The 25,072-nt window shown below is 39.6% G+C and overlaps 1 protein-coding gene across 1 annotated transcript in view; it reads left to right on the top strand.

Annotated features, from left to right (window-relative positions):
- Positions 1-25,072, top strand: part of RGS5 (regulator of G protein signaling 5) — an 87,868-nt gene that overhangs the window by 36,516 nt on the left and 26,280 nt on the right. Inside the window, exons 2-3 of the mRNA XM_003415209.3 lie at positions 4,954-5,064; positions 12,147-12,208. Of these exons, the coding sequence (XP_003415257.1) occupies positions 4,954-5,064; positions 12,147-12,208 (173 nt within the window). The remainder of the gene's footprint in view (positions 1-4,953; positions 5,065-12,146; positions 12,209-25,072) is intronic.

Raw genomic sequence — 25,072 nt, 5'->3', positions numbered from 1 at the left:
TGTGTTTCCAGAAATTTGTCATTTCCTCTAGGTTTTCATATTTGTTGGAGTACAGTTTTTTGTAATACTGTTACAATTCTTCTTATTTCAGTTGCGTCTGTTGTAATGTCCCCCATTTCATTTCTTATTTGGTTTATTTACAACCTCTCCTGTTTCTCTTTTGTCAGTTTGGCCAAAGGTTTGTCGATTTTGTTGATCCTTTCCAAGAACCAAGTTTTGGTTTTGTTGATTTATTCTATTGTTTTTTTTCTCTTTCTTTTATTTCTGCTCTGATCTTTACTATTTCCTTTCTTCTGGTGGCTGCAGACTTCTCTTTCTATTTGTTTGAGTTGTGTAGCTAATGTTTCGATTTTGTTCCTTTCTTCTTTTTTGATGTGTGCATCTACTGCTGTAAATTGACCTCTTAGCATGACCTTTGCTGCATCCCAAAGGTTTTGGTATGATGTGTTTTCATTCTCACTTGATTTTAGGAATTTTTTTATTCCATCTCTGATTTCTTCTATTATCCTGTGCTTTTTAAGAAGGGTGTTATTCAGTTTCCATGCAATTGATTTTTTTTTTCCTTGCTTTTCCTGTTTGTAATTTCTACCTTGATGACATTGTGGTCAAAGAAGATACTTCGTATTATCTCAATGCTTTAGATTTTGTTGAGTTGTTCTGTGACCAAAGGTGTGGTCAATTATGGAAAACATTCCACATGCAATGGAAAAGAATGTGTGCTTTGCAGGTGTTGGGTGGAATGTTCTATATAAGTTGGCTGATTGTGTCCTTTAGATCTTCTGTGTCTTTGTTGAGTGTCTTTCTAGATGTTTTGTCTTTTACTAAGTGTGGTGTGTTAAAGTCTCCTCGAATTACTGTGGAACTGTGAATTTCTCTTTTCAGTGCTGTTGGAGTTTTGTTTTTTTTTTAATGTGTTGTGGAGCCCTGTCTTTGGGTGTGTAGATATTTATTATGGTTATGTCTTCATGATGGATCATCCCTGTAATCATTATATGGTGCCCTCCTTTGTTTTTTATGGTGGATTTTGTTTTAAAGTCTATTTTATCTGAGATTAGTATTGTCACTCCTGCTCTTTTTTGGTAGCTGTTTGCTTGATATATTTTTTCCATCCTCTGGTTTTCAATAAATTTACGTCTTTGTATCTAAGGTGAGTCTGTTGTAGATAGCACATTGGTGTATTCTGTTTTTTATCCATTCTGTCACTCTCTCTCTTTATGGGTGCATTTAGGCCATTTATGTTCAGTGTTATTACCAATAGGTGTGAGTGTATTACTGTCATTTTGTAGTGCTTTCTTTCCTGTGGTGCAGATGTTTCTTTGTTCCTCTTACTCTCTTGTACTGAATTTCTTTTGTTCAAGGATTTTTTTTTTCATTCCTTTGTAGATTTGTTTTTTACTGAGACTTTATGTTTTTCTTCATTTTGTTGAGTAAGTTTGTAAACTTCCTTTGTGGTTACCTTGAAATTTATCCTTACCTTCCTAGGTTTGAACCAGTCTATTATTACTTGGTACCACCTTGCCTTCCTCTCCATTAGAAAGTTCTATACCTACACCATTTATTCCCTCTTTTATTGTTCCAACGTTTTTGTCATTTACAGATTAACCTCTCTGGTTCCCTGTTGTAAATCTTTTGGCTTTGAATAGTCCTTGAGAGATCATTTCCAGGGTTGGTATCTGGCTGGTACAATCTTGCATCCTAGATTCAGGCTGTGGTATGACATTGTTTGTTCCCAAACCAAAGGACTCCCCTTAATAATTCTTGTATGTTTGGTTTTACACATTCCACTAATTTCTGTTTATCTGGAAATGCCCTAATTTCGCCATCAGATTTGAATGTGAGTTTTGCAGGATATGTTATTCTTGGTTGGCAATTTTCCTCTTTTAAGGTTTTTTGTATGTCATCTCATTGCCTTCTTGCCTGCAAGTTTTCTGCCGAGTAATCAGAGCTTATTGTTTCCCCTCTGTATGTGACTTTTTATTTTTCTCAAACTGCTGCCAGGATTCTTTCTTTGTCTTTGGTTTAAGGAGTATGATTATGGTATGCCTTGGTGATTTTCTTTTGAGGTCTATCCTATATGGGGTTCGTTGAGTTTCTTGGATGGTCAGCTTTTCATCCATCATGATATTAGGAAAGTTTTCTGTCAGCAAGCCTTCAATGATCCTCTCTGTATTTTCCATTTTCTTCCCCTGTTCTGGAACTCCAATCACTTGCAAATTTTTGCTTTTAATTTTATCTCACATAATTCTCAGGGTTTCTTCATTTTGTTTTTTCTGATTTTTCCTCAAACAGAGTGGTATCCAAGAGTTTGCCTTCAATTTCACTGATCCTGTCTTCCATTTTTCAAACCTGCTCCTCAGACCTTCTATGACACTGTCCATTTCTGAAATACTGTTGTTTATCTTTTGGATTTCTAATTGTTGTTTTTGAATTTATTTTGATATTTTGTTCCTGTATTATTTTCCTGAATTCTTCCATTTTTTTTGGTCTGTATTTCCCACCCCTGAACCACTGCCTAAAATTTTTCTCACCCTGACACATGCATGACTTTCACATGTGATACATGAGTCAGAACTAACTAAATGGCACCTGACGATTGTCTCTGGCTGCAGTTCCAAATATTAGCCAGCAGGAGGTAGCCACAAATATTGCATGCAGTTCCCCCCCAGTGTAATATGTTTTCTTCATATTTCAAGCTAATATAAAATTGGCAATTCTTGTCTCTAGAGGTAGAATATGGGAGGAGGTGGGTGTAATTTTTTAGTAACATTTGGGAACATTTTTGAATGTTGTAACTTGATGTTCTAAGCTAGGGAGCATCAGCTGCCTTTTGGTTGAAAAAATAACTTTTCAGTCAGAACTAACACTGAAGACGCAGTATTTATTATATGCCAAATGTTGTGCTAAGTGACTCACATGCATTAGCATATTTAACCATCACAAAAAACCTAGGAGCATATGCTATTTTATCAGTCCCAGTTTCTATGTTTAAAAGAAAAAAAAAAATCCTAAACTTTACATGATTTAGGTAACTTGTAGAGCCCAGAATCAAAGCAACAACTAGTCTTACTCACTACGTTATATAAGCCCCTCCATAGAACATTCCCAGACTTTGGCTGCTGCATTTGTGGGGAGTTTCAACCATAATGGTATGCTTGGGTCAGCGCAATCTACTGTATTGTGGGGCCCAAGTTGGCTTCATGCAGAGAATCCTTGGGAAAGAATGCAAGTGGAAAGAAATAAAAAGGGAAAGACATCCTAGCAGTGACTATTTCTATATCATAGCTTTAAAATCGTATTTACTACACAAAAGGAGAATGTGATATAATAATTACTTATGGGTATTTTGTAATTTGTATGGTAGATTTCAATAATTTTTCTCCCTAATATGACTTACCATAATTGCTTATGTTGCCCTTTTTATTTACTTAAATGTTCTCAGCACCGTCTCCATGTAAATATATGGGGAAAGTGTGGTTTAGAGCAGCAAGATCCTGTCAAGCCACAACTGAACTTCCTTGCAGCCCTTTAAGACTTTGGTTATCTTAAGCATTGGCTGGAGATAAATTTTAGTAAATGTGTGAGAAACAAATCAAGATGTTTTTAGTTCAATTCAGCAGATTTTTTTTGAATGTTTACTATGTTGCCAAGCGTTGTGCTAGGCACAGGAGTTAAGTAGTATTTAGGACCCAATTCCTACCCTCAAAGAATTCTCCTGCCTAGCCTGGAAAACAGACACATAAATAAATGACCATAAGAGAATATGATAAACTCTATCATAAAAGGATATTTAAAGTACCCAGGTGACAGTGAGAGGACAGCTTTCTTGGTCTCCCAATAGACAGTGCTTGTTCTACTGATTAATATTGAAGATTTTCTTGGTCTTTTTAGAGTTCAGACTCATGATGAGATGGTGGATCGTTCAGAAGGTTAGTTTTGAAACTAGCATGAAGCAGTGGCATCATACCACGGAGGAGTACACGGAATTCTGACCACATCTACTCACTAGAATGTTGAAGTCAAAAGGGAATAGTACAACCCTGATGCACATCTTCTCGTTGTTGTTGTCATTGGCTGCTGCCAAGTCAGTCCTAACTCATGGTGACAGAACAAAATTTTGCCTGGTTCTGTACCATTTCTGTGATTGTTAAGGATCAGAATGTTGTGGTCCATAGGGTTTTTAATGAGCTGATTTTCAGCAGTAGACCACCAGGCCTTTCTTGCTAGTCTGTCTTAATTTGGAAGCTCCCTTGAAACCTGTTCAGCATTATAGCAACACACAAGCCTCCACTGACAGAGGGCTGATGGCTGTGTATGAGGTGCCTTGGCCAGAATCAAACCCAGGTCTCTGGTATGGAAGGCGAGAATTCTACCACTGAAGCATCATTGCCCCCAACATGCATTTTACTGCATGTAAAATACTCCAACAGTCATGTTGGAACAATGGGAAAGGTATTGGAAAAGAGAGTCAAATCCACCCATGAGACAAATGAAGAATATAGAGAAATAAATCACCAACCAGAATCATTTAATTGTCTAGCTGGAAATGAAGAACATATCTACATTATCTCTCTCATTTTACAGATGAGGAAACTGAGATCTGGCAATTATTTATTTACTTCAAATGCCATACATCTAATTAATCGTACAGCTGGAATTAGAACCCTCAGAAGATTGGTAGGCAATGCAATGAGTAGCTCTGCCTTTAATAAATACATTCAGTAATTAAGATTAAAATGAGATAATGCATATTTATCTGGGACTTAATAAGCTTAATAAATGCTAATTATTAGACCTCCTACATCCTAATTTCTGCATTAGTATTCTTTCTGCCACAACACACCCAGTGAAATGGGGTTTTGTTTATTTTTGTTTCCCTGATGCTGCAAGAAATCTCTTTTTTAGGTCTGTATGCTCATGTGGTCTTCTCTTCCCTCTCTTCATCTTTTCTTTCAGGGCCAAGGAGATTAAGATCAAGTTGGGAATTCTCCTCCAGAAGCCAGACTCAGCTGTTGACCTTGTCATTCCATATAATGAGAAGCCAGAGAAACCAGCCAAGACCCAGAAGTGAGTCATGCATATGGATTCCACTTATTTTCCTCAAACAGATGGTTATTTTTCAATTGTAAAGCACCATTCCTCATCTGTAGAGCTCCCTCCTTCCATTACTGGCTGAGGACCATAAGGACCCTCAGCGAGTGGGTTTGTAGATAAGCATTTTTTGAATGCTTCATGTTTGGAGCATAAGACTGGATACTGACTGACTGGACACAAACAATAAATGATAAGGCTCTGCCTTGGGACCTAGCTGGAGAGACAGCGCCTTATTAACGGCACCAGCACTTCATCAGCTATTAGCTAACCTGCTCCTTTGCCGCCCTTGGGTCAGGTAACCATCCCTGATCCAGTTAACTCTGATCATTGGATGTCACCTGCTAAGGGACTATGCAAGGCTATTTCCTCAGCAGGGAGATCAAGTGGGAACATTTTCCTCGGGAAGATGCTGAGGACATCACAGGCATTTCAAACCTAACAGTTTCTTTCCTAAGATGTTGACCCTCCAAGGTCCGGTAGAGGATAGGAAGACTACTACCTGAAATAGGAATGAATACTAGTGCCTTAGTGGTCTAGTGCTGCTATAACAGAAATACCACAAGTGGATGGCTTTAACAAAGAGAAGTTTATTCTCTCACAGTCTAGTAGGCTAGAAGTCCGAATTCAGGGCACTGGCTCCAGGGGAAGGCTTTCTTTCTCTGATGGCTCTGGAGGAGTGTCTTTGTCATCAGTATTCCCTTGGTCTAGGAGCACCTCAGCACAGGAACCGCAGGTTCAAAGGTTGCACTCTGCTCCCAGTGCTGCTTTCTTGGTGGTATGAGGTCCCCCTGTCTCTCTGCTCACTTCTCTCTTTTATATCTCAAAAGAGATTGGCTTAAGACACTGTCTAATCTTTTAGACCTCATCAGTGTAATTGCCGCTAATCCTTCTTATTATATCATAGTATGGGATTTACAACACATAGGGAAATCACATCAGAAGATAAAATGGTAGACAATCATACAATCATACAAGGGAATCATAACCTAGCCAAGTTGACGCAAATCTGGGGGGGACACAATTCAATCCATGACAGTTACCCTAGGGGTACTTTGTCTTTTGCTTCATGCCTGTTATTTTCTTTTATCAAAATCTCCAATTATGGAAAAAGAAGCCACCCCATGGTACTGGCTTTATAAACATCGTCACCTCCATACTGAGCAAATGTTGTGGCACTTGATCTCCCAGTGCTTTTCCTTCCACCTGCACCTAATCCCAGTTACCACAGGGCAAACGTCAGTAATTATGCTGCCCCTACACGCCAGGGGTTTGATCACTTCACTTACCACCTGTAATGGAGTTTCTATAGCCTTAAGACAAGAGGAAGATCTATTCTAGATCCAGTTTTGGGACTCTGATTTCTAGGGTCATTCCTGGTACCGCTTGTCTTTGTTCAGACTCCTTGGGTCATAACCAAGCCAAGTTGACAGATATTTTGGGGGGAAACAATTCAATCTGTGACAACTAGCTATTTCTTTTTAATGCACAACAAGCATTTCCTCCCCAATAGTTAACTTCATATTCCTGAGTGACTGGATTTCTGAGGTCCTCCTCCTTACCCCCTACCCCTGACATACAGTTTCTCCCATCAATTTCGGCATGGTGGGAAACAATAATGCTGAAGAATGAAGATGTCGTCACAGTTAATCTAGATTTCACAGTTTGCACTGGCCCTCCTTGAAACTTAATAATATTGCTCATTGTATCGCCATTGTGTGCTGTGGTTCCATGAGCTCCGTAGCCTACCATTGCCTGAAGAAACACACCCCATCATCCCTTTAAAACTGATAGTCATGAACGTAAAGAAACGGGAGAGGAAGAAGAAAAGCCAAATGTGTTCGAACTCCTTTACCCTACTTATTCCCTAAAAGCTTTGAGGAATCACAGAATCGTGGTGAAAGGACAGGAATTCCATTTAACCTCCATTTCTCTTTTTCAGTTTAACATTTGTCTAAACTGGTCAACCCTTCCTTTGGCCAAATGACCTTCAACTTAATATAGATTGAATTGGTTGGGAGATAGATATATGTGCTATTATTTTTTAATCTTCTTCCATCAAAATAAGTGGGTATTTCCATCCTCCTCCTTTTATTACTTCAAAGTGATCCCAAACCAGAAGTAAGGCATAATTATGTTTTCTGCACTTAAAAAGGGAATGCTAATTCAATGTGGAGCAGCAGACACCAAGCTCTAAGAACCACATTTTACAGCAACAACAGATCAAAAGTCTATTTTGAAGTAAACAATGTGGTAGTTATTGATCTGTTGGAATTATCTTTAAAAAAATAAACATAGTACCACATTTCCTGCTTTGATTCTCTGCTTCTAATATCCCACAAAGGCTCTTGAACTTTTTGGCTTAACAGGTTTTGGAAGAAAACCTGGGGCTAATATTTACTGGATTTACTTCTCATTTCTCCCATCCCCTTTCTTCTTCCAGAAGTTATTGAATTGTTTTAGAAAATCCTTCTTATCCCTAGATAATATTTGCGTGTCTGTATTGCATAACAGAGCCCTGGTGGTGCAGTGGTTAAGTGTTTGGCTGCCAACAAAAAGGTCAGCAGTTCAAATCCACCAGCCATTCCTTGAAAACCCTATGGGGCAGTTCTACTCTGTTCTGTAGGATAGCTATGAGTCAGAATCTAGTCAAGGGCAATTTTTTTGGGGGGGGAGGCTACTGCGTTTTTAGCCGTGACCACTACAAACCTTTCCTCACCCTCTTCTGATTACTCAAACCCCATCCCACCTCCTCACGTTGGACAAATTTCTGTGCCTTTTACCTGATTAAGAAAGATTAAGTTCTTTCCAGCATTTATCTGTATATTCTACCCATGTTTTTCCTCCCAGAGAAGAAAATAAACCTTAGAAGAGAAGATAAACTTCCTGAATGAAGATATTTTTAGCCTTTCTTATCTTCTTTGGGTCACTGACAGCAATAGGCTTTTATAAATGCTTTTTCTTTTTTAATGCATTTTCCATTTTTAATACACTTTATCCTTCTCATCAGAAAAAAAAAAAAAAAAGAGAGAGAGAATCAAATGAGAAACATAGAAAAAAAAAGAGAAAAAATCTGCTAACATGCAAACGGTTAAACAGACTGTGGCTGCTAACCTAAAGGCTGGAGGTTTGAACCCACCCAGAGGAGTTCTGGAAGAAAGGCTTGGTGACCTTCTGAAAGAAAAAAAAAACAGCCACTGAAAACGCTATGGAGCCCAGTTCTACTCTGACACACATGAGGTCACTATGAGTCAGAAACAACTCGACAGCAACCACCATCACCACCACCACCAACCTCTCTAAACTGAAAGGCTTCTTCCTTGCCCTGTCTGTAATGTCTGACTGCACAACTTTCTTTCTTAAAAGCCTCTTCCCTGACTTCTTACACTCTATCCCTCCACCTCCCCACTTCTCTTCTCTCTAAATGCCCCTACTTTTGCCTACCCTCTATATACGGGAGTATCCGTATGGGTGTGAAACAACAAATAAACCGATAAGCCACCTAAATTTAATTTTTGAAAACTGCTAACATGGATTATAATCAAATTCAAAATGTTCAGGAACTGATACAGATATTTTTGTAGTCTATTTTATTTTGCAGATGTTCCATTTCACCCTGCCTGACTAGCCACTTTTTACCTCCTTCTCATTATGTCTTTACCACTTTATAACCCCTTGATAACTCTAACACCCACACCTAACTCGCTCACGACCTGTGAACAGTGCAGAACAGCTGCAAGTAAGTTTTCGCACGCGTGTTCTTACTTGGTTATCTGCAAAGTGAGTGTTGTTTTGAGAGCATTAAGATGTATATACGCAGACCCCACTTTAAGCAGCGGTCACCTGCCGCTCTTATTTGGGCTGAACTCCCCCCAAACCAGCCGTTACTGACTTACCACTAATACTTAGAGCGACTACAAATTATTCTGGTGCTGTTTGTCTCTAGGAGATATTTGCTAGTCATTTTTAAAACCGGAGTATCCGCATGGGATGTGTGTCACATGTGAAAGTCATGCATGTGTCAGGGTGAGAAAAATTTTAGGCAGTGGTTCAGGGGTGGGAGGGAGGAAAAAAAGGGGAGACATTGCTTAGATAGTGCTAAGTTCCTGTTTATGGTGATGGAAATTGGCCATGGATATTGGGGATGGTTGTAAAATATGATTAATATAATGGATGTCATTAAATTGTACATGTGAAAATTTTAAATTGGCAAATATATATATTCGTGGCTTTCGTCAACCAAGCTAACTCTGGATAAACAAACCCATCATTCATTTGCTCTTTGATTTGACGTGCATTTATTGCAGGGTAGATCAGTGCTGTGGGGAATTCTCCACAGAGTAGACTAGGAAAAGCTCTTCATGAATGACAAGCTATAACCTTAGGCAGTGAGCACATCACTGCCATGTCAGAAATTCTGGGAATAAATGTGATAAGACTATAGCAAAGGGAGAGAGTGCTTCCAGCTGGGAAGTTCACTTCCTGGACAAGGTGGCATTTACAGGGGGCATTATAAAACCTGTAGTTAATCATCTCTCTAAGCATTTATTTTGCCTTTCATTTGAACTGACTTTCCCCCTTCCCCCGCACACCTACACACACAGATTCCGTGTCCACCCTTTATGGCCAGTTTTGACCTTTCAAACCACGGTACTTATTGGTCATTTAGATTTGCATCTATCCTGTTGCCAAAGAAATCAGGCTTAATGAGGGCTGGCAAATTCTGAGAATTGGACAGCATGAAGCTGTGTTACCTCCTTGGCTGGTAATCAGAACACTGGGCTTCATGCTGGGGCAATGTGTCCTGCTTAACCTTGTCCTTGAATCAGTTTAACCCCCAAGTGAGCTCTGCACATGTCCTTTGCGGGACTTTCATCTTGGCTGTGATGTGCTGTTGAGATTGATCATTAGTCTGCTTCTAGCAAGACCATTTTGGACAAGTTGCACCTGGTAACATGCTTAAGCTTGGTGCACCTGCTCATGTCATTTCTTCTTCCTGTCTTCCTTTATACTAAGGAGGGGGAAAGGTGAGGGAGAAGGAAGGCAGATTCATTTCATGAGAATATCTGTAAACTCAGAAAGAGACTCAGCGAAGCCCCCCTCCCCATTGCTCTAAGCCAGTTTTGTTGTTGTTGTTATTATTGTTCAATAATGTCCTGTCAACAATAATAGAGACTTCATGGGTGTCTCCCTTGAGCAAAACTTTGAACCCAGTGTTGTGAAGAATTTAAAAAATGTAAGTACAAAGTAATACATACATAAGAAAAGATCTCAATATGAGGTCACACAGAAGAGCCCAAAAAAGCTGTTGACCTCTAGAAAACAGGTCCTTTCTGGTTAGGAATAATATGAACATAGGGACATACTTGTAATCCCCTGATCATGTCATTTCTCCTTTCTGTGCTCCTTTATACAAACTAGAAAGAAAAGCAAAAGAGAGACAGTTGTTCACTTTTTGGAAAAAAGGGTTCCTGGGTGGTGCAAATGGTTAACACAGTTGGTTGCTAACCGAAAGGTTACAGTTTTGAGACTACCTAGAGGCACCTCAGAAGAAAGTTCGGGTGATCTACTTCTGAAAAATCAGCCCCTGAAAACCCTATTGAGCACAATTCTTCTCTGATACACACAGGTTCACCCTGAGTCAGAATTGACGCGAAAGCAACTTTTTTTTTTTTTAGAAATATATTTCCAAAGAATCTATGATTGAAAAATGAAAAACTCACCTAAGATTATTTCACTAGGTTTGTTGATTGCTTTTTTGCCCTGTTTAACCTTCAAACAGGGAAAATATAAAACTGTGAAAATCATACGATTAGGACTCCCAATCTCCGTGGGCCCTACAAGGAGGAGCAGAGAAGTGAGGGAGTTATTCACAATACTGTAGCCTAAAAACATACCACTGTCTTAAACTCCTTACATAAATAAAATGAGGCTGAATCTGAGCCTGGGGCAGCAAAATGAAAAGTAGAATTAGCAATTGTCTTATCAACCTTAATTGCTAATCTGAATAATTAACACCCCAAGAGAGTGATTTTTCACAACCAGAAGCAGCAACTTCCCTGGGCTGTCTGGGCAGTTGTATAAACAAAAGCTAGGGAAATTCCAGGTAAAAATAATCTCCACTGGCCTCAATATTGAAATAAATGCCTTATTAGTCTGTTTTGATATAATAGTGAAGAATTCACATCCTAATGCAAGAGTTTGAGCCAGGTGAGCCTGATAGAGCACAGTCAGCCATTTTTCCCAGACAAGACCAGCTGGACCTGACACAATCCTGCTGTGACAGAAACATTGGTACTTACAAAGAAATAGCTGCAGGGTTCCTGCATACATAGATGTTACAATAAAGACAGCCTAAGGGGAATTACATGTTGGCTATTTGCTTCTCCTTTTGAGTCAACATCTAACAGAGCATTTGTGCACGACATTCCTATTTGCAATGTATTCCACTTCTCAGAAAGAGTAAATCTTTTTAAACATATTTTCCTGTCCTAATTAGGTAGGCACAAATTCACCCAGATTTTTTTCAAGTGTAGATTTGCCAAGAGCACATTCCCAGCATGAGTCAGCAGTGCTACTCTTACTGCCTTCCGCTAGCCTTAATGAGATGGCCTTGAGATGTGGATGAGAAATCCAACGTCCTTCACTGATTTCATCAGGTGTTTGGAGTGCAGCACGGGTGAGGCAGAGAACATGAGTTCAATCCCTGTGATGGGCTCACCGGAATTTGCTAAGTTACATGTGGAAAAAGACCACAATGAGAAATGAGAGAATTTCAAAACACATGTCTCATGCCAGTACAATGTCCTTTTGAAGGGACAGGCTCAAGCCAAATTGTTCCAAAAGAGATGAAGATATGCAATATAGACATATGAAAGAAAACCCAGCTCATTACACCCAACTGCTTGAAAGTACACAACTCAAAGTCCTTTGGCCTGAGGATGGGTCACCATTTTTATCATTTCCACCTAAAAAAACAGGGCCAGGTAATTGTTGGTACATGTGTTTAACTTCCTACTTATGGCTTTCACCTTTTTCTTTCTTAATTCCTGATTTAGACCCTTGCTGAACGAGGCCCTGCAGTGGCGTGATTCCCTGGACAAGCTCCTGCAGAACAACTGTGAGTTCACACTACCTTTTTTTATTGTACTTTAGATGAAGGTTTACAGAGCAAACTAGTTTCTCATTAAACAGTTAGTACACAAGCTGCTCTGCAGGCATTGGTGAAAAACAAGGCTCCAGGAATTGATGGAATATCAACTGAGATGTTTCAACAAACAGATGCATCACTGGAGGAGCTCACTCATCTATGCCAAGAAATATGGAAGACAGCTTCCTGGCCAACTGATTGGAAGAGATCCATATTTACTCCTATTCCCAAGAAAGATGATCCAACCGAATGTGGAAATTATAGAACAATATCATTAATATCACACGCAAGCAAAATTTTGCTGAAGATCATTCAAAAACAGCTGCAGCAGTATATCGACAGGAAACTGCCAGAAATTCAGGCAAGTTTCAGAAAAGGACATGGACCCAGGGATATCATTGCTTGATGTCAGATGGATCCTGGCTGAAGGCAGAGAATACCAGAAGGATGTTTACCTGTGTTTTATTGACTATGCAAAGGCATTCGACTGTGTGGATCATAACAAGCTATGGGTAGCATTGCAAAAAATGGGAATTCCAGAACACATAATTGTGCTCATGAGAAACCTGTACATAGATTAAGAAGAAGTTGTTCAGACAGAACAAGGGGATACTGACTGGTTTAAAGTCAGGAAAGGTGTGTGTCAGGGTTGTATTCTTTCACCATACCTATTTAATCTGTATGCTGAACAAATAATCCGAGAAGCTGGACTTTATGAAGAAGAACGGGGCATCAGGATTGGAGGAAGACTCATTAACAACCTGCTTTATGCAGATGACACAGCCTTGCTTGCTGAAAGTGAAGAGGACTTGAAGCACTTACTAATGAAGATCAAAGACCACAGCCTTCAGTATGGATTACACCTCAACATAAAGAAAACAAAAATCCTCACAAATGGACCAGTGAGCAACATCATGATAAACGGAGAAAAGACTGAAGTTGTCAAGGGTTTCATTTTACTTGGATCCACAATCAACAGCCATGGAAGCATCAGTCAAGAAATCAAAAGATGCATTGCATTGGGTAAATCTGCTGTAAAGGACCTCTTCAAAGTGTTGAAGAGCAAAGATGTCACCCTGAAGACTAAGGTGTGTCTGACCCAAGCCATGGTATTTTTAATCGCATCATATTCATGTGAAAGCTGGACAATGAATAAGGAAGACCGAAGAAGAATTGACACCTTTGAACTGTGGTGTTGGCGAAGAATATTGACTATACCATGGACTGCCAAAAGAACGAACAAGTCTGTCTTGGACGAAGTGCAGCCGGAATGCTCCTTAGAAGCAAGGATGGTGAGACTGCATCTTACATACTTTGGACATGTTGTTGGGAGGGATCAGTCCCTGGAGAAGGACATCATACTTGGCACAGTACAGGGTCAGTGGAAAAGAGGAAGACCCTCAACAAGGTGGGCTGACACAGTGGCTGCAACAATGGGCTCAAGCATAACAACGATTTTGATGATGGCGCTGGACTGGGCAGTGTTTTGTTCTGTTGTGCGTAGGGTTGCTATGAGTGGGAACCAACTCAATGGCACCTAACAACAACAACAACACATATTGTTTTATGTCGTTGGTTAACAACCCCACAACATGTCAACACTCTCCCTTCTCGACCTTGAGTTCCCTATTACCAGCTTTCCTGTCCCCTCCTACTTTCTAGTCCTTACCCCTGAGCTGGTGTGCCCTTTAGTCTCATTTTGTTTTATAGGGCTGTCCACTCTTTGGTTGAAGGATGAACCTCAGGAGTGACTTCATAACTGAGCTAAAAGGGTGCCCGGGGGCCATAGTCTCAGGGTTTCTCCAGTCTCTGTTAGGCCAGCAAGTCTGGTCTTTCTTTTTGAATTAGAATTTTGTTTCTAGATTTTTCTCCAGCTCTGTCTGGGACCCTCTATTATGATCCCTGACACAGTAGTCAGTGGTGGTAGCCGGGCACCACCTAGTTGTACTGGACTCAGTCTGGTGGAGACTGTGGTAAATGTGGTCCATTAGTCCTTCTGACTAAACTTCCCTTGTGTCTTTAGTTTTCTCCATTCTTCCTTGCTCCCGAAGGAGTGAGACCAGTGGAGTATCCTAGATGGCCACTCACAGGGTTTTAAGACCCCAGACACTATTCACCAAAGTAGAGTCACATTGCCTTTTATAGGGAGGTAGAGGTTACCATACCTCTCCATATACCATAAGGAGCCCTGGTGGCAAAACAATTAAGTGCTTGGCTGCTTACCAAAAGGTTGGCAGTTCAAACTCACCAAGCCACTCCATGGAAGACAGATCTGGCAATCTGGGTCTGTGTCAAAGGAGTTCGCTGTGAGTCAAAAATTGACTCAATGGCACCCAACAACAACAGGCGTGTGTGAATCAGAATTAACTCTAAGACAATGGGTAGGGACGAACAGAGACAAAAAACACCCTTTCTCGCCCAAGTGTCCTTCTTCCCCAACTTTGACACTGTTCCAAATTTTCAAAACCTTCCAAACAAACCCTGATTAGCTCAGGGTGTCAAGAAAGTATGAGGATTCAATTCGCGAGAAGAGGAAGTTCCACTGTACTGTTCGAGAATGTGAAAATAAGGTGCCCTAACAACTTGCAATTGCAGGTTGTGTTTTCATCTGTCCTGCTTTCTTGTGTGAGCCAGGGCACATAGCTTCATCTACGTGCTTCTTCATATTCTCATCAGTAAAACAGGGATACTGGTTTTCCAGCTTAGCCTTATAATGGATTGATAAAGATTGGGCGTGGTAATGGAAAAAGCAGTGGAGTATGAGTTGTAGTCCTAGTTCAAACTGCTATTAATTTCTCTTCTGACCTGACATGGGCAGCTATGGACCCCCTGCCTCAGTTTCCTCTCCTAGCAGCATACCTTTTACATCTTCATTCAAGATACTACATATGTGCTGGCCCGCACAGAACTCCAGTCCAAGCTAATACCAATATACCAGTGAGCACTACTTGCCTTTCACCTAATCCGAGGACCTACAGAATAAAGTTCAGATTTCTAATGTTTAAGATTCTCCAATGTAACTTATAGGGTACGGGTCTGCAGTCAAATGGAACAGTTCTCTGTTCTGTATAGGATTTCTACATGTAATCCCTTTGCCCTGAATATCTTGCATTCATATATATCTACCTGTTGAAATTCTCATTCTCCTGTGAAAGCTAACCTAAATGCTGAATGTCTAGAGTTCCTTGACTGTCCAGAAAGGTTTATCTTCCCTCTGAATTTCCAGCCACTTATCTGCACATCTTTTATGTCACTTAATACTTTCTACCTTGTATTCTTCTCCAAATCATTTCCCTTCTACTATAGGTCTTTAAACTCTTTAACAGAGGGACTTAGTCTTTTTCAGCTGGATAATCCCTCAACAGGTTGTGCACAGTATGGGGAAAACAAGTATTTGTTGAATAATTCACTCTAAAAGTATCATTCATCTTAATATATCCAACCCATGTTTATTCACATTAACTACAAGAATGGAATATGAAACTTCGTTAGATGTTTTGCAAAAATAAGCATTGAAAAATGTTTATCACAGAACCAGTGTAATTAGTGGGCCCAGAGTAGAAAACAAAGAGTATATGTTCAATTGAGCATGAACGCTCCTTGCATTTTGTTATTGTGTGATATATTTGGTAAGTTTCTGCTTATGTGTGATAGAATCATCTCTCCTTTTATTTGTGACAGAACACCAAAACCTCTAATTCGGAACTTTCTCATTTTTTATTACCTTCTCATTTCTTGTGCTTGTTTAATCTGTTTGACTACCCTGTCTTGACACATACCAGGTGTTCTATAAATATTTAGCCAATGAATGAGTGAATGAATTAATTCATTTTGCTTCTTGGATCCAGAAATTTCATGAGGTCAATTTTGAAAAAAAAAAGAAAAAACTTTTTTTTTTTTTTTAATCATTTGCCTTATTTATTCTTATTCACTGGTTTTGGGACAATAGCAGTCTGAGAGATGACACTAATAAATTATGAATGCTAAAGACCTTGTTGTTGTTGTTAGGTGCTGTGGAGTCCATTCCAGTTCATAGCGTGACCCCATGTACAACAGAACGATACACTGCCCAGGCCTGCATCATCCTCACAATCATTGTTATGCTTGAGCCCATTGTTGCAACCACTGTATCAATCCATCTGGTTGAAGATCTCCCTCTTTTCTGCTGACCCTCTACAAGGACCCTAAAAAAAAAAAAAAAATCCTGCTGCCCTGGAGTCAATTCCGACTCACAGTGACCCCTACAGGACAGAGTAGAACTGCCTGGTAGGGTTTCCAAGGAGCAGTTGGTGGATTTAAACTGCCGACCTTTTGGTTAGCAGCCAAGCTCTTAACCACTTCTCCACCAGGGCTCCTAGGTACAGGTATTTATTGCTATTGTCAAGACACCTAAGTGTTACCAGAACTATTTCCATGTTTCCAAACCATTAAGGAGGGTAATATTTATGTAACCATATACAATCCTTTTAAGTCACACTAGTCCTTAGAGCATTATGTTCATATTTTTTTTTTTTCATGGATAGAGTTGTTGAGATAAGAAAGCTAGAAGTATGAACCAAAGGCAGCTAGTGTAAAATCTTAGGATTTGTTTAGGGACTGGAGTCTTTCAGCTTGAAAACAGATGATTAACATAGTATAAACTTGAGGCCTGAGCTTCTTATGGTAATATTTTCTATTTTTTAGAGGAAAAAAATATATGTATGAGTGAATATATGCATATGTATATAATCTTAAAAAAATTTTTTTTTTTTTTTTATATAATCTTAGGAAACCCTGGTGGTGTAGTGGTTAAGTGCTACAGCTACTAACCAAAGGGTCAGCAGTTCTAATCCGCCAGGTGCTCCTTGGAAACTATGGGGCAGCTCTACTCTGTCCTATCAGGTCGCTATGAGTCGGAATCGACTCGATGGCACTGGGTTGGGTATAATCTTAAGTTAAATTCCACATAATTATCCACTTAAGTAATTAAAATTCTCAAGACTTTTGCAATTAATTTTTCCAAACTAATAAATGGAAAACCTTTCATAACTATTCTAGTCACAATTCTTTCCTTGAAGGGGACATCTATCCATTCAAACTAGGGCAAGCGAAAAAGAATGCTTATGGTAAAGATATTGAAATCCGCAGAAACAGAAGAACCATGCACTGTGGGAGCTGAAGCTGGCTCTCAGAAGCCACCAGTGAGACAGCTTCTCCCTCTCCGTCCCTATTTCTCTGGTCTTATCTGTCTCTGTCTCTATTTCTCTGTTCTTCCCTGTCTCTTATCTCTTTCTTCCTCTTTATATTTCTACCCCCATCTCTCTGTCTATGCTTCTCTTTGACTTTCCTTCCTACTCTCTGTCTCTCTCTTGCCACTTTGTCACTGATCTCTTCATTTCTATGTCTATTCCTAGAGAAGGCCTTGTGGAATGACAGGCTAGCCCAAATAATTCTACTCTATCACCACTGACCTGAAGAAACACTATTTGACCTATTCCTCTAAATACCAGCCACTGTGCATCATGAATTACTTTTGAAAACCATGTGGAGCTCTGGTGCCGCAGTGGTTAAGAGTTTGGCTGCTGACCAAAAGGTCGGCAGTTCGAATCCACCAGCTGCTTGTTGGAAACCCTATGGGGCAGTTCTACTATATCCTATAGAGCCACTATGAGTCAGAATCAACTCGACGGTGATGAGTTTTGACGGAGCACAGTTCTACTCTGAAACACATGGATTGCCATCAGTTGGAATCGACAGCAACTTCCTTTTTATACCCTAGTTAAGTTGACATGTAAAATCACATACGTTTTGCCTTCAATTCTGTAGTCAGCACAAACTGTTTTCCTTTGGTAGGTCCATGGGGCATATAACCAACCTTTTTTCTATAAACACAAAAATAGATTGCCTATGAGAGTTTAAGTAAGAGAGTGATGTGAAATCATTCCCCACGTGATGGTCTTTCAGACCAAAGGAAAAATGAGACAAAGTCCAGCAGCAGCAAAATTTCCATTTGGTCCCCTTTTGCCAGGAGGTCCAAAAGGTCAGGACACTATCTTGAGACATCCTTGAGATTTGGACTCTGCTTTGGGGAGCTAAGTAGACTAGCTGTGGGCTTGCCTCTTTGTTTCTATCTTTTCATTCTCCTTTTGCTTCTTTCTCTTTGGTGTCTGATTTTCTTCCTTTACTGGCTCATCTTACCCACTAGCAAGTGCGATTTTCTTTAAAACAACAATAACTCGTTGTTGTTGTTGTTAGGTGCTATTGAGTCAGCTCTAACACGTAGCGACCCGATGCATAACACAACAAAACTTTACCTGGAACTGTGCCATCCTCCCAGTCATTGCTGTTTGAGCTCATTGTTGCAGCCACTATGTCAATCCACCTCTTCGAGGGTCTCCCTTTTTTTCGCTGACTCTCTACTTTACCAAGCATGATGTCCTTCTCCAGGGACTGGTCCCTCCTCATACCATGTCCAAAGTATCTGAGATGTGGTCTTGCCATCCTTGCTCCTAAGGAACATTTTGGTTGTACTTCTTCCAAGACAGATTTGTTCATTCTTCTGGCAGTCCATGGTATATTCAATATTCTCCACCAATGCCACAGTTCAAAAGCATAAATTCTTCTTTGGTCTTCCTCATTCACTGTTCAGCTTTTGCGTGCACATGAGGCCATTGAAAACACCATGGGATCGGTCAGGTGCACCTTAGTCTTTTGCAGCAGATTTGCCCAATGCAATGAGCTGCTTGATTTCTTGACTGTTGCTTCCATGGGCGTTGATTGTGGATCTGAGTAAACTGAAATCCTTGACAATATCAAACTTTTCGCCATTAATTATGATGTTGCTTATTGGTACAGTTGTGAAGATTTTTGCTTTTTTTTATGTGGAGGTGCGATCTACACTGAAGGCTGTAGTCTTTGATCTTCATCAGTCAGTGCTTCAAGCCCTCTTCACTTTCAGCAAGCAAGGTTGTATCATCTGCATATCACAGGTTGTTAATGAGTCTTCCTCCAATCTTGATGCCACATTCTTCTGCATATATTCCAGCTTCTTGGATTATTTGCTCAACATACAGATTGAATAAGTATGGTGAAAGGATATAACCCTGACACACACCTTTCCTGACTTTAAACCAAGCAGTATCCCCTTGTTCTGTTTGAAAAACTGCCTCTTGGTCTATGTACATGTTCCTCATGAGCATAATTAAGTGTTCTGGAATTCCCATTCTTCACAATGTTATCCATAATTTGTTATGCTTCACGCAGTCAAATGCCTTTGCATAGTCAATAAAACACAGGTAAACATCATTCTGGTATTCTCTGCTTTCAGCCAGGATCCATTTGACATCAGCAATGGTATCTCTGGTTCCATGCCTTCTTCTGAATCTGGCTTGAATTTCTGGCAGTTCCTGTTGATGAATTGTTGCTGCCGGTTTTGAATAATCTTCAGCAAAATTTTACTTGTGTGTGATATAATTTCTACATCCAGTTGGATCACTTTTCTTTGGAATAGGCACAAGTATGGATCTCTTGCAGTTGGTTGGCCAGGTAACTGTCTTCCAGATTTCTTGGGATAGACCAGTGAGCACTTTCAGCACTGCATCCATTTGTGGAAACATCTCAATTTGTATTCTGTCAATTTCTGGAAGGTTTTTTTTTAACCGTTCTTTGGATGAAGATTTACAGAGCAAACTAGTTTCTCCTTAAACAGTTAGTACACATATTGTTTTATGACAGTGGTTAACAACCCCACAACATGTCAATACTCTCCCTTCTCAACCTTGGGTTCCCTATTACCAGCTTTCCTGTCCCCTCCTACTTTCTAGTCCTTGCCCCAGGGCTGGTGTGCCCCTTTAGTCTCGTTTTGTTTTATGGGCCCATCCAAAGTTTGGCTGAAGGATGAACCTCAGAAGTGTCTTCATTACTGAGCTGACAATGTTTCCGGGGACCATACTCTTAGGGTTTCTCCAGTCTCTGTCAGGCCAGCAAGTCAGGTCTTTCTTTTTGAGTTAGAATTTTGTTCTAGATTTTTCTCCAGCTCTGTCCGGGGCCCTCTATTGTGATCCCTGTGAGAGCAGTCGGTGGTGGTAGCCAGGCACCATCTAGTAGTACTAAACTCAGTCTGGTGGAGGCCGTGGTAAATGCGGTCCATTAGTCCTTTGGACTAATCTTTCTCTTGTATCTTTAGTTTTCTTCATTATTCGTTGCTCCTGAAGGGGCGAGACCAGTGGAGTATCCTCGATGGCCGCTCACAGGCCTTTAAGACTCCAGACACTACTCACCAAAGTAGAATGTGGAACATTTTCTTTATAAACTATGTTATGCCAATTGAGCTAGATGTTCCCTGAGGCCATGGTCCTTTCAGCCCTCAGCCCAGCAATTCGGTCCCTCAGGGAGTTTGGATATATCTATGGAGATTCCATGACCTTGCCTTGTACAGGTTGTGCTGGCTTCCCCAGTATAATGTACTGTCCTACCCTTCATCAAAGTTACCATTTATCTATTGTCTATTTAGTGCTTTTCCATCCCCACCTCTCTACTCCCGCATAACCATCAAAGATTTCTTCTTTTGCTGTGTAAACCTTTTATGAGGTTTTACAGTAGTTGTCTCATACAATATTTGTCCTTTTGTGATTGACTTATTTCACTCAGCATAATGCCCTCCAGGTTTATCCATGTCATGAGATGCTTCACAGATCCGTTGTTGTTCTTTATCATTGTATAATATTCCATTGTGTGTACGTACCACAGTTTGTTTATCCATTCATCTGTTGATGGGCACCTAGGTTGTTTCTATCTTTATGCTATCGTGAACAATGCTGCAGTGAACATGGGTGTGCATATGCCTAGTCATGTGAAGACTATTATTTCTCTAGGATGTATTCCTAGGAGTGGGATTGCTGAATCGTATGGTATTTCTATTTCGAGATTTCCAAGGAAGCACCATATCATTTTCCAAAATGGTTGTATCATTTTGCATTCCCACCAGCAGTGTATAAGAGTTCAGATTTCCCTGCAGCCTCTCCAACATTTGTTATTTCCTGTTTTTTTGATTTGTGCCAGTAATGCTGGGGTCAGATGGTATCTCATTGTGGCTTTGATTTGCATCTCTCTAGTGGCAAGTGATTGCAAGCATTTCCTCACATGTCTTTTGACCACTTGAAAGTCTTCTTTGGTGAAGTATCTGTTCATTTCCTTTGCCTATTTTTAAATTGGATTATTTGTCTTTTTTTTGTAGAGGTGTTGGATTTTCTTATAGATTTTAGAGATTAGAACTTTATCTTATTTGTAATAGCCAATTTTTTTTTCTGGAACCTTGTTTTTTGACAATGCTTTCCGTGCATCTTGGACTTCATCCTTCAATACTATCGGTTCCTGATCATATGCTACCCCCTCAAATTGTTGAACATCAACCAATTGTTTTGGGTATAGTGATGCTGTGTATTCCTTCCATCTTCTTTTAATGCTTCCTGCATTGTTCAGTAGTTCCCTCATAGAATCCTTCACTATTGCAACTGGAGACTTGAATTTTTTCTTCAGTTCTTTCAGCTTGAGATGTGAAGTGTGTTCTTCCCTTTTGGTTTTCTAACTCCAGGTCTTTGCAGATGTCATTATAACACTTTACTTTGTCCTCTTGAGCCACCCTTTGAAATCTTTGGTTCAGCTCTTTTACTTAATTATTTCTTCCATTTGCTTTAGCTACTCTACCTTCAAAAGCAAGTTTCAGAATCTCTTCTGACATCTATTTTTGGTCTTTTCTTTCGTTCCTGTCTTTTTAATGACCTTTTGTTTTCTTTATGTATGATGTCCTTGATGTCATTCCACAACTTGTCTGGCTTTGGTCATTAGTGTTCAAAGTATCAAATCTATTTCTGAGATGGTCTCTAAATTCAGGTGGGATATACTCAAGGTCATACTTTAGCTTTCATGGACTTGTTCTAATTTTCTTCAACTTCAAAGTGGATATAAGCAATTGATGTTCTGACTGATGATATTGAGCTTTTCCATCATCTCTTCCCACTGATGTTGTCAATGTGATTCCTGGGTATTCCATTTGGTGAAGTCCAAATAGTATGGTATGAATCTAGGAAAACTGGAAGTTGTCAAAAATGAAATGGAACACATAAAGATTGATACCCTAGGCATTAGTGAGCTGAAATGGGTTAGCATTGGCCATTTTGACAGAAATCATAGTCTACTATGCTGGGAATGACAAATTGAAGAGGAATGAAATCATGTTCATCATCAAAAAGAACACTTCAAAATTGATCCTGAAGTACAAGGCTGTCAGTGATAGGATAATATCCATACTTCTACAAGGAAGACCAGTTAATATGACTATTATTCAAGTTTGCATACCAACCACTAATGCCAAAGATGAGAAAAGTGAGGATTTTACCAACTTCCGCAGTCTGAAATTGATCAAACTTGCAATCAAGGTGCATTGATAATTACTGGTGATTGGAATGTGAAAGTTGAACAAAGGAGAAGCATCAGTTTTTGGAAAATATGGCCTTGGTGATGGAAACAACATTGGAGATAGCATGACAGAATTTGCGCTACCAACAATTTCTTATTTCAAATACCTTTTTTCAATAACAAAAGACGACTATACAAGCGGACCTCACCATATGGAAAACACAGGTATCAAATTGACTACGTCTGTGGGAAGAGACGATGGAAGAGCTCAATATCATCAATCAGAACAAGGCCAGGGACAGACTGTGGAACAGACCATCATTTACTCATGCAAATTCAAGTTGAATCTAAAGAAAATCAGAATAAGTTCACAAGAGCCAAAGTATGACCTTGAGTATATCCACCTGAATTTAGAGACCATCTCAAGAACAGATTTGATGAATCGAACACTAATGACCAAAGACCAGATAAGTTGTGGAATGACATCAAGGACATCACACATGAAGAAAGCAAGAGGTCAATAAAAAGGCAGGAAAGAAAAAAAGACCAAAATGGATGTCAGAAGAGACTCTGAAACTTACTCTTGAATTTAGTGTAGCTAAAGTAAAAGGAAGAAATTTTGTACTAGATTAGCACAAATCTCCTCTCCTATATATATCTCTCCTAGGAGAGAACAAAAAAGTGAAATGTTATTGATAGTAGATAAGTACAAGTCGGAATCGACTCGACAGCACTGGGTTTTTTGAAGTACCATTAGTTAGCTTATTGGTTCAAAGCATGGGCTCTAGAGTGAAGATTGCCTGGGTGTGAAAATTTGGGCAAGTTATAGAGCCATTGCCTCATCCGTTCAATGGAATAATAATGATTAAATAATTCATGTAAAACTCTTATCATGGTACTGAACATAACAGTAGCTCAGTAAATACTGGCTTTCATCATCATTATAACAAATTTAAAAGTAAATTGAAGGCCCAATTCAAACGCCACCTCATATGAGGTGATCTATAGCTACTAACATCCAACATAATGAGAGAAGAGATCTCTTTCTGTTCTTTTGCTGGGGTTGTTTGTTTACATATCTGTCTTCCTCAGTAGACTGTTAATTCTTTGAGTTCAAAGTTTGAGTTTCACTTATCTTTTCTCCTCTTTTACATTCACTTCCTAGCCTGAATCTATGCACCTAACATGCATTTAATAGTTCACGTTGACCTAAATATGACACAAGAAGGAAAGAATTTTCTCCTGCATCACAAAACTGAAGAACACAAACTTTAAAGAAAAAAAATGAATTCATTGATGTTGCTATTGCTGTGGCATCTTATTTATGGGCAAGTTACCTAACTTCTCTATGCCTCAGTTTTCTTATCTGAAAAATAGGGGTTGTTATTTTACCTTCTTCATAAAATTATTACTATCATCAAAGAAGCTAATATATGCAAAGTTCTTGTGATAGTACCTGGCACAGGGTGAATAACAAATGTTAGCTACCACTGTTATCCTCCACGTGTCTGCCAGGTTGTCACACCGTGGGGGCTTGGGTGTTGCTGTGATGTTGAACGCTATGCAACTGGTATTTCAAATATCAGCAGGGCCACCCATGAGGGACAGGTTTCAGCTGAACTTCCAGGCTAAGACAGAGTAGGAAGAAGGGCCTGGTGGTATACCTCTGAAAAGAGTCAGCCAGTGAAAACCTTATGAGTAGCAGCCGAACATTATCTTATATAGTGCCGGAAGACAAGCTCCTCAGGTTGAAAGGCACTCAAAAGACAACTGGGGATGAGCTGCCTCCTCACAGTACAGTCAACCTCAATGATGGAGATGAAGTCGTGCTTTCAGGACTTTCAGTTACTGAGTTGAGACCATGACTCAAAATGGGAAGAAACTGCTGTAAACATCTATTAATAATCAGAACATGGAATGTATGAAGCATGAATCTAGGAAAACTGGGAGTTGTAAAAAATGAGATGGAATGCATAAAGATTGATATCCTTGACATTAGTGAGCTGAAATGGACTGGTATTGGCCGTTTTGAATTGGACAATCATATGATCTACTATGCCAGGGATGTCAAAAAGAACATATCAAGGTCTATCCTGAAGTATATGTCAGTGATATGATAATATCCATACCCCTATCAGGAAAACCAGTTAATAAGGCTATTATTTGAATTTACACACCAACCACTAAGGCCAAAGACAAAGAAACTGATAGTTTTTACCAACTTCTAGTCTTTGAAATTGATCTGACATGATATCAGGTTGCATTGAGAATTACTGGTGATTGGAAGGTGTAAGTTGGCAATAAAGAAGAAGGATCAGTAGTTGGAAAATATGTCCTTGGTGATAGAAATGATGCCAGAGATCTCATGATAGAATTTTGCAAGACCAATGACTTCTTCATTGCGAATACCTTTTTTCAACAACATAAATGACTATTCTT

The sequence above is a fragment of the Loxodonta africana genome, chromosome 3 (genome assembly GCF_030014295.1).
Source record: "Loxodonta africana isolate mLoxAfr1 chromosome 3, mLoxAfr1.hap2, whole genome shotgun sequence".
Lineage (NCBI taxonomy): Eukaryota > Metazoa > Chordata > Mammalia > Proboscidea > Elephantidae > Loxodonta > Loxodonta africana.
The sequence above is the reverse complement of the archived record's forward strand: the minus strand, read 5'-3'. Positions and strand labels throughout refer to the sequence as shown.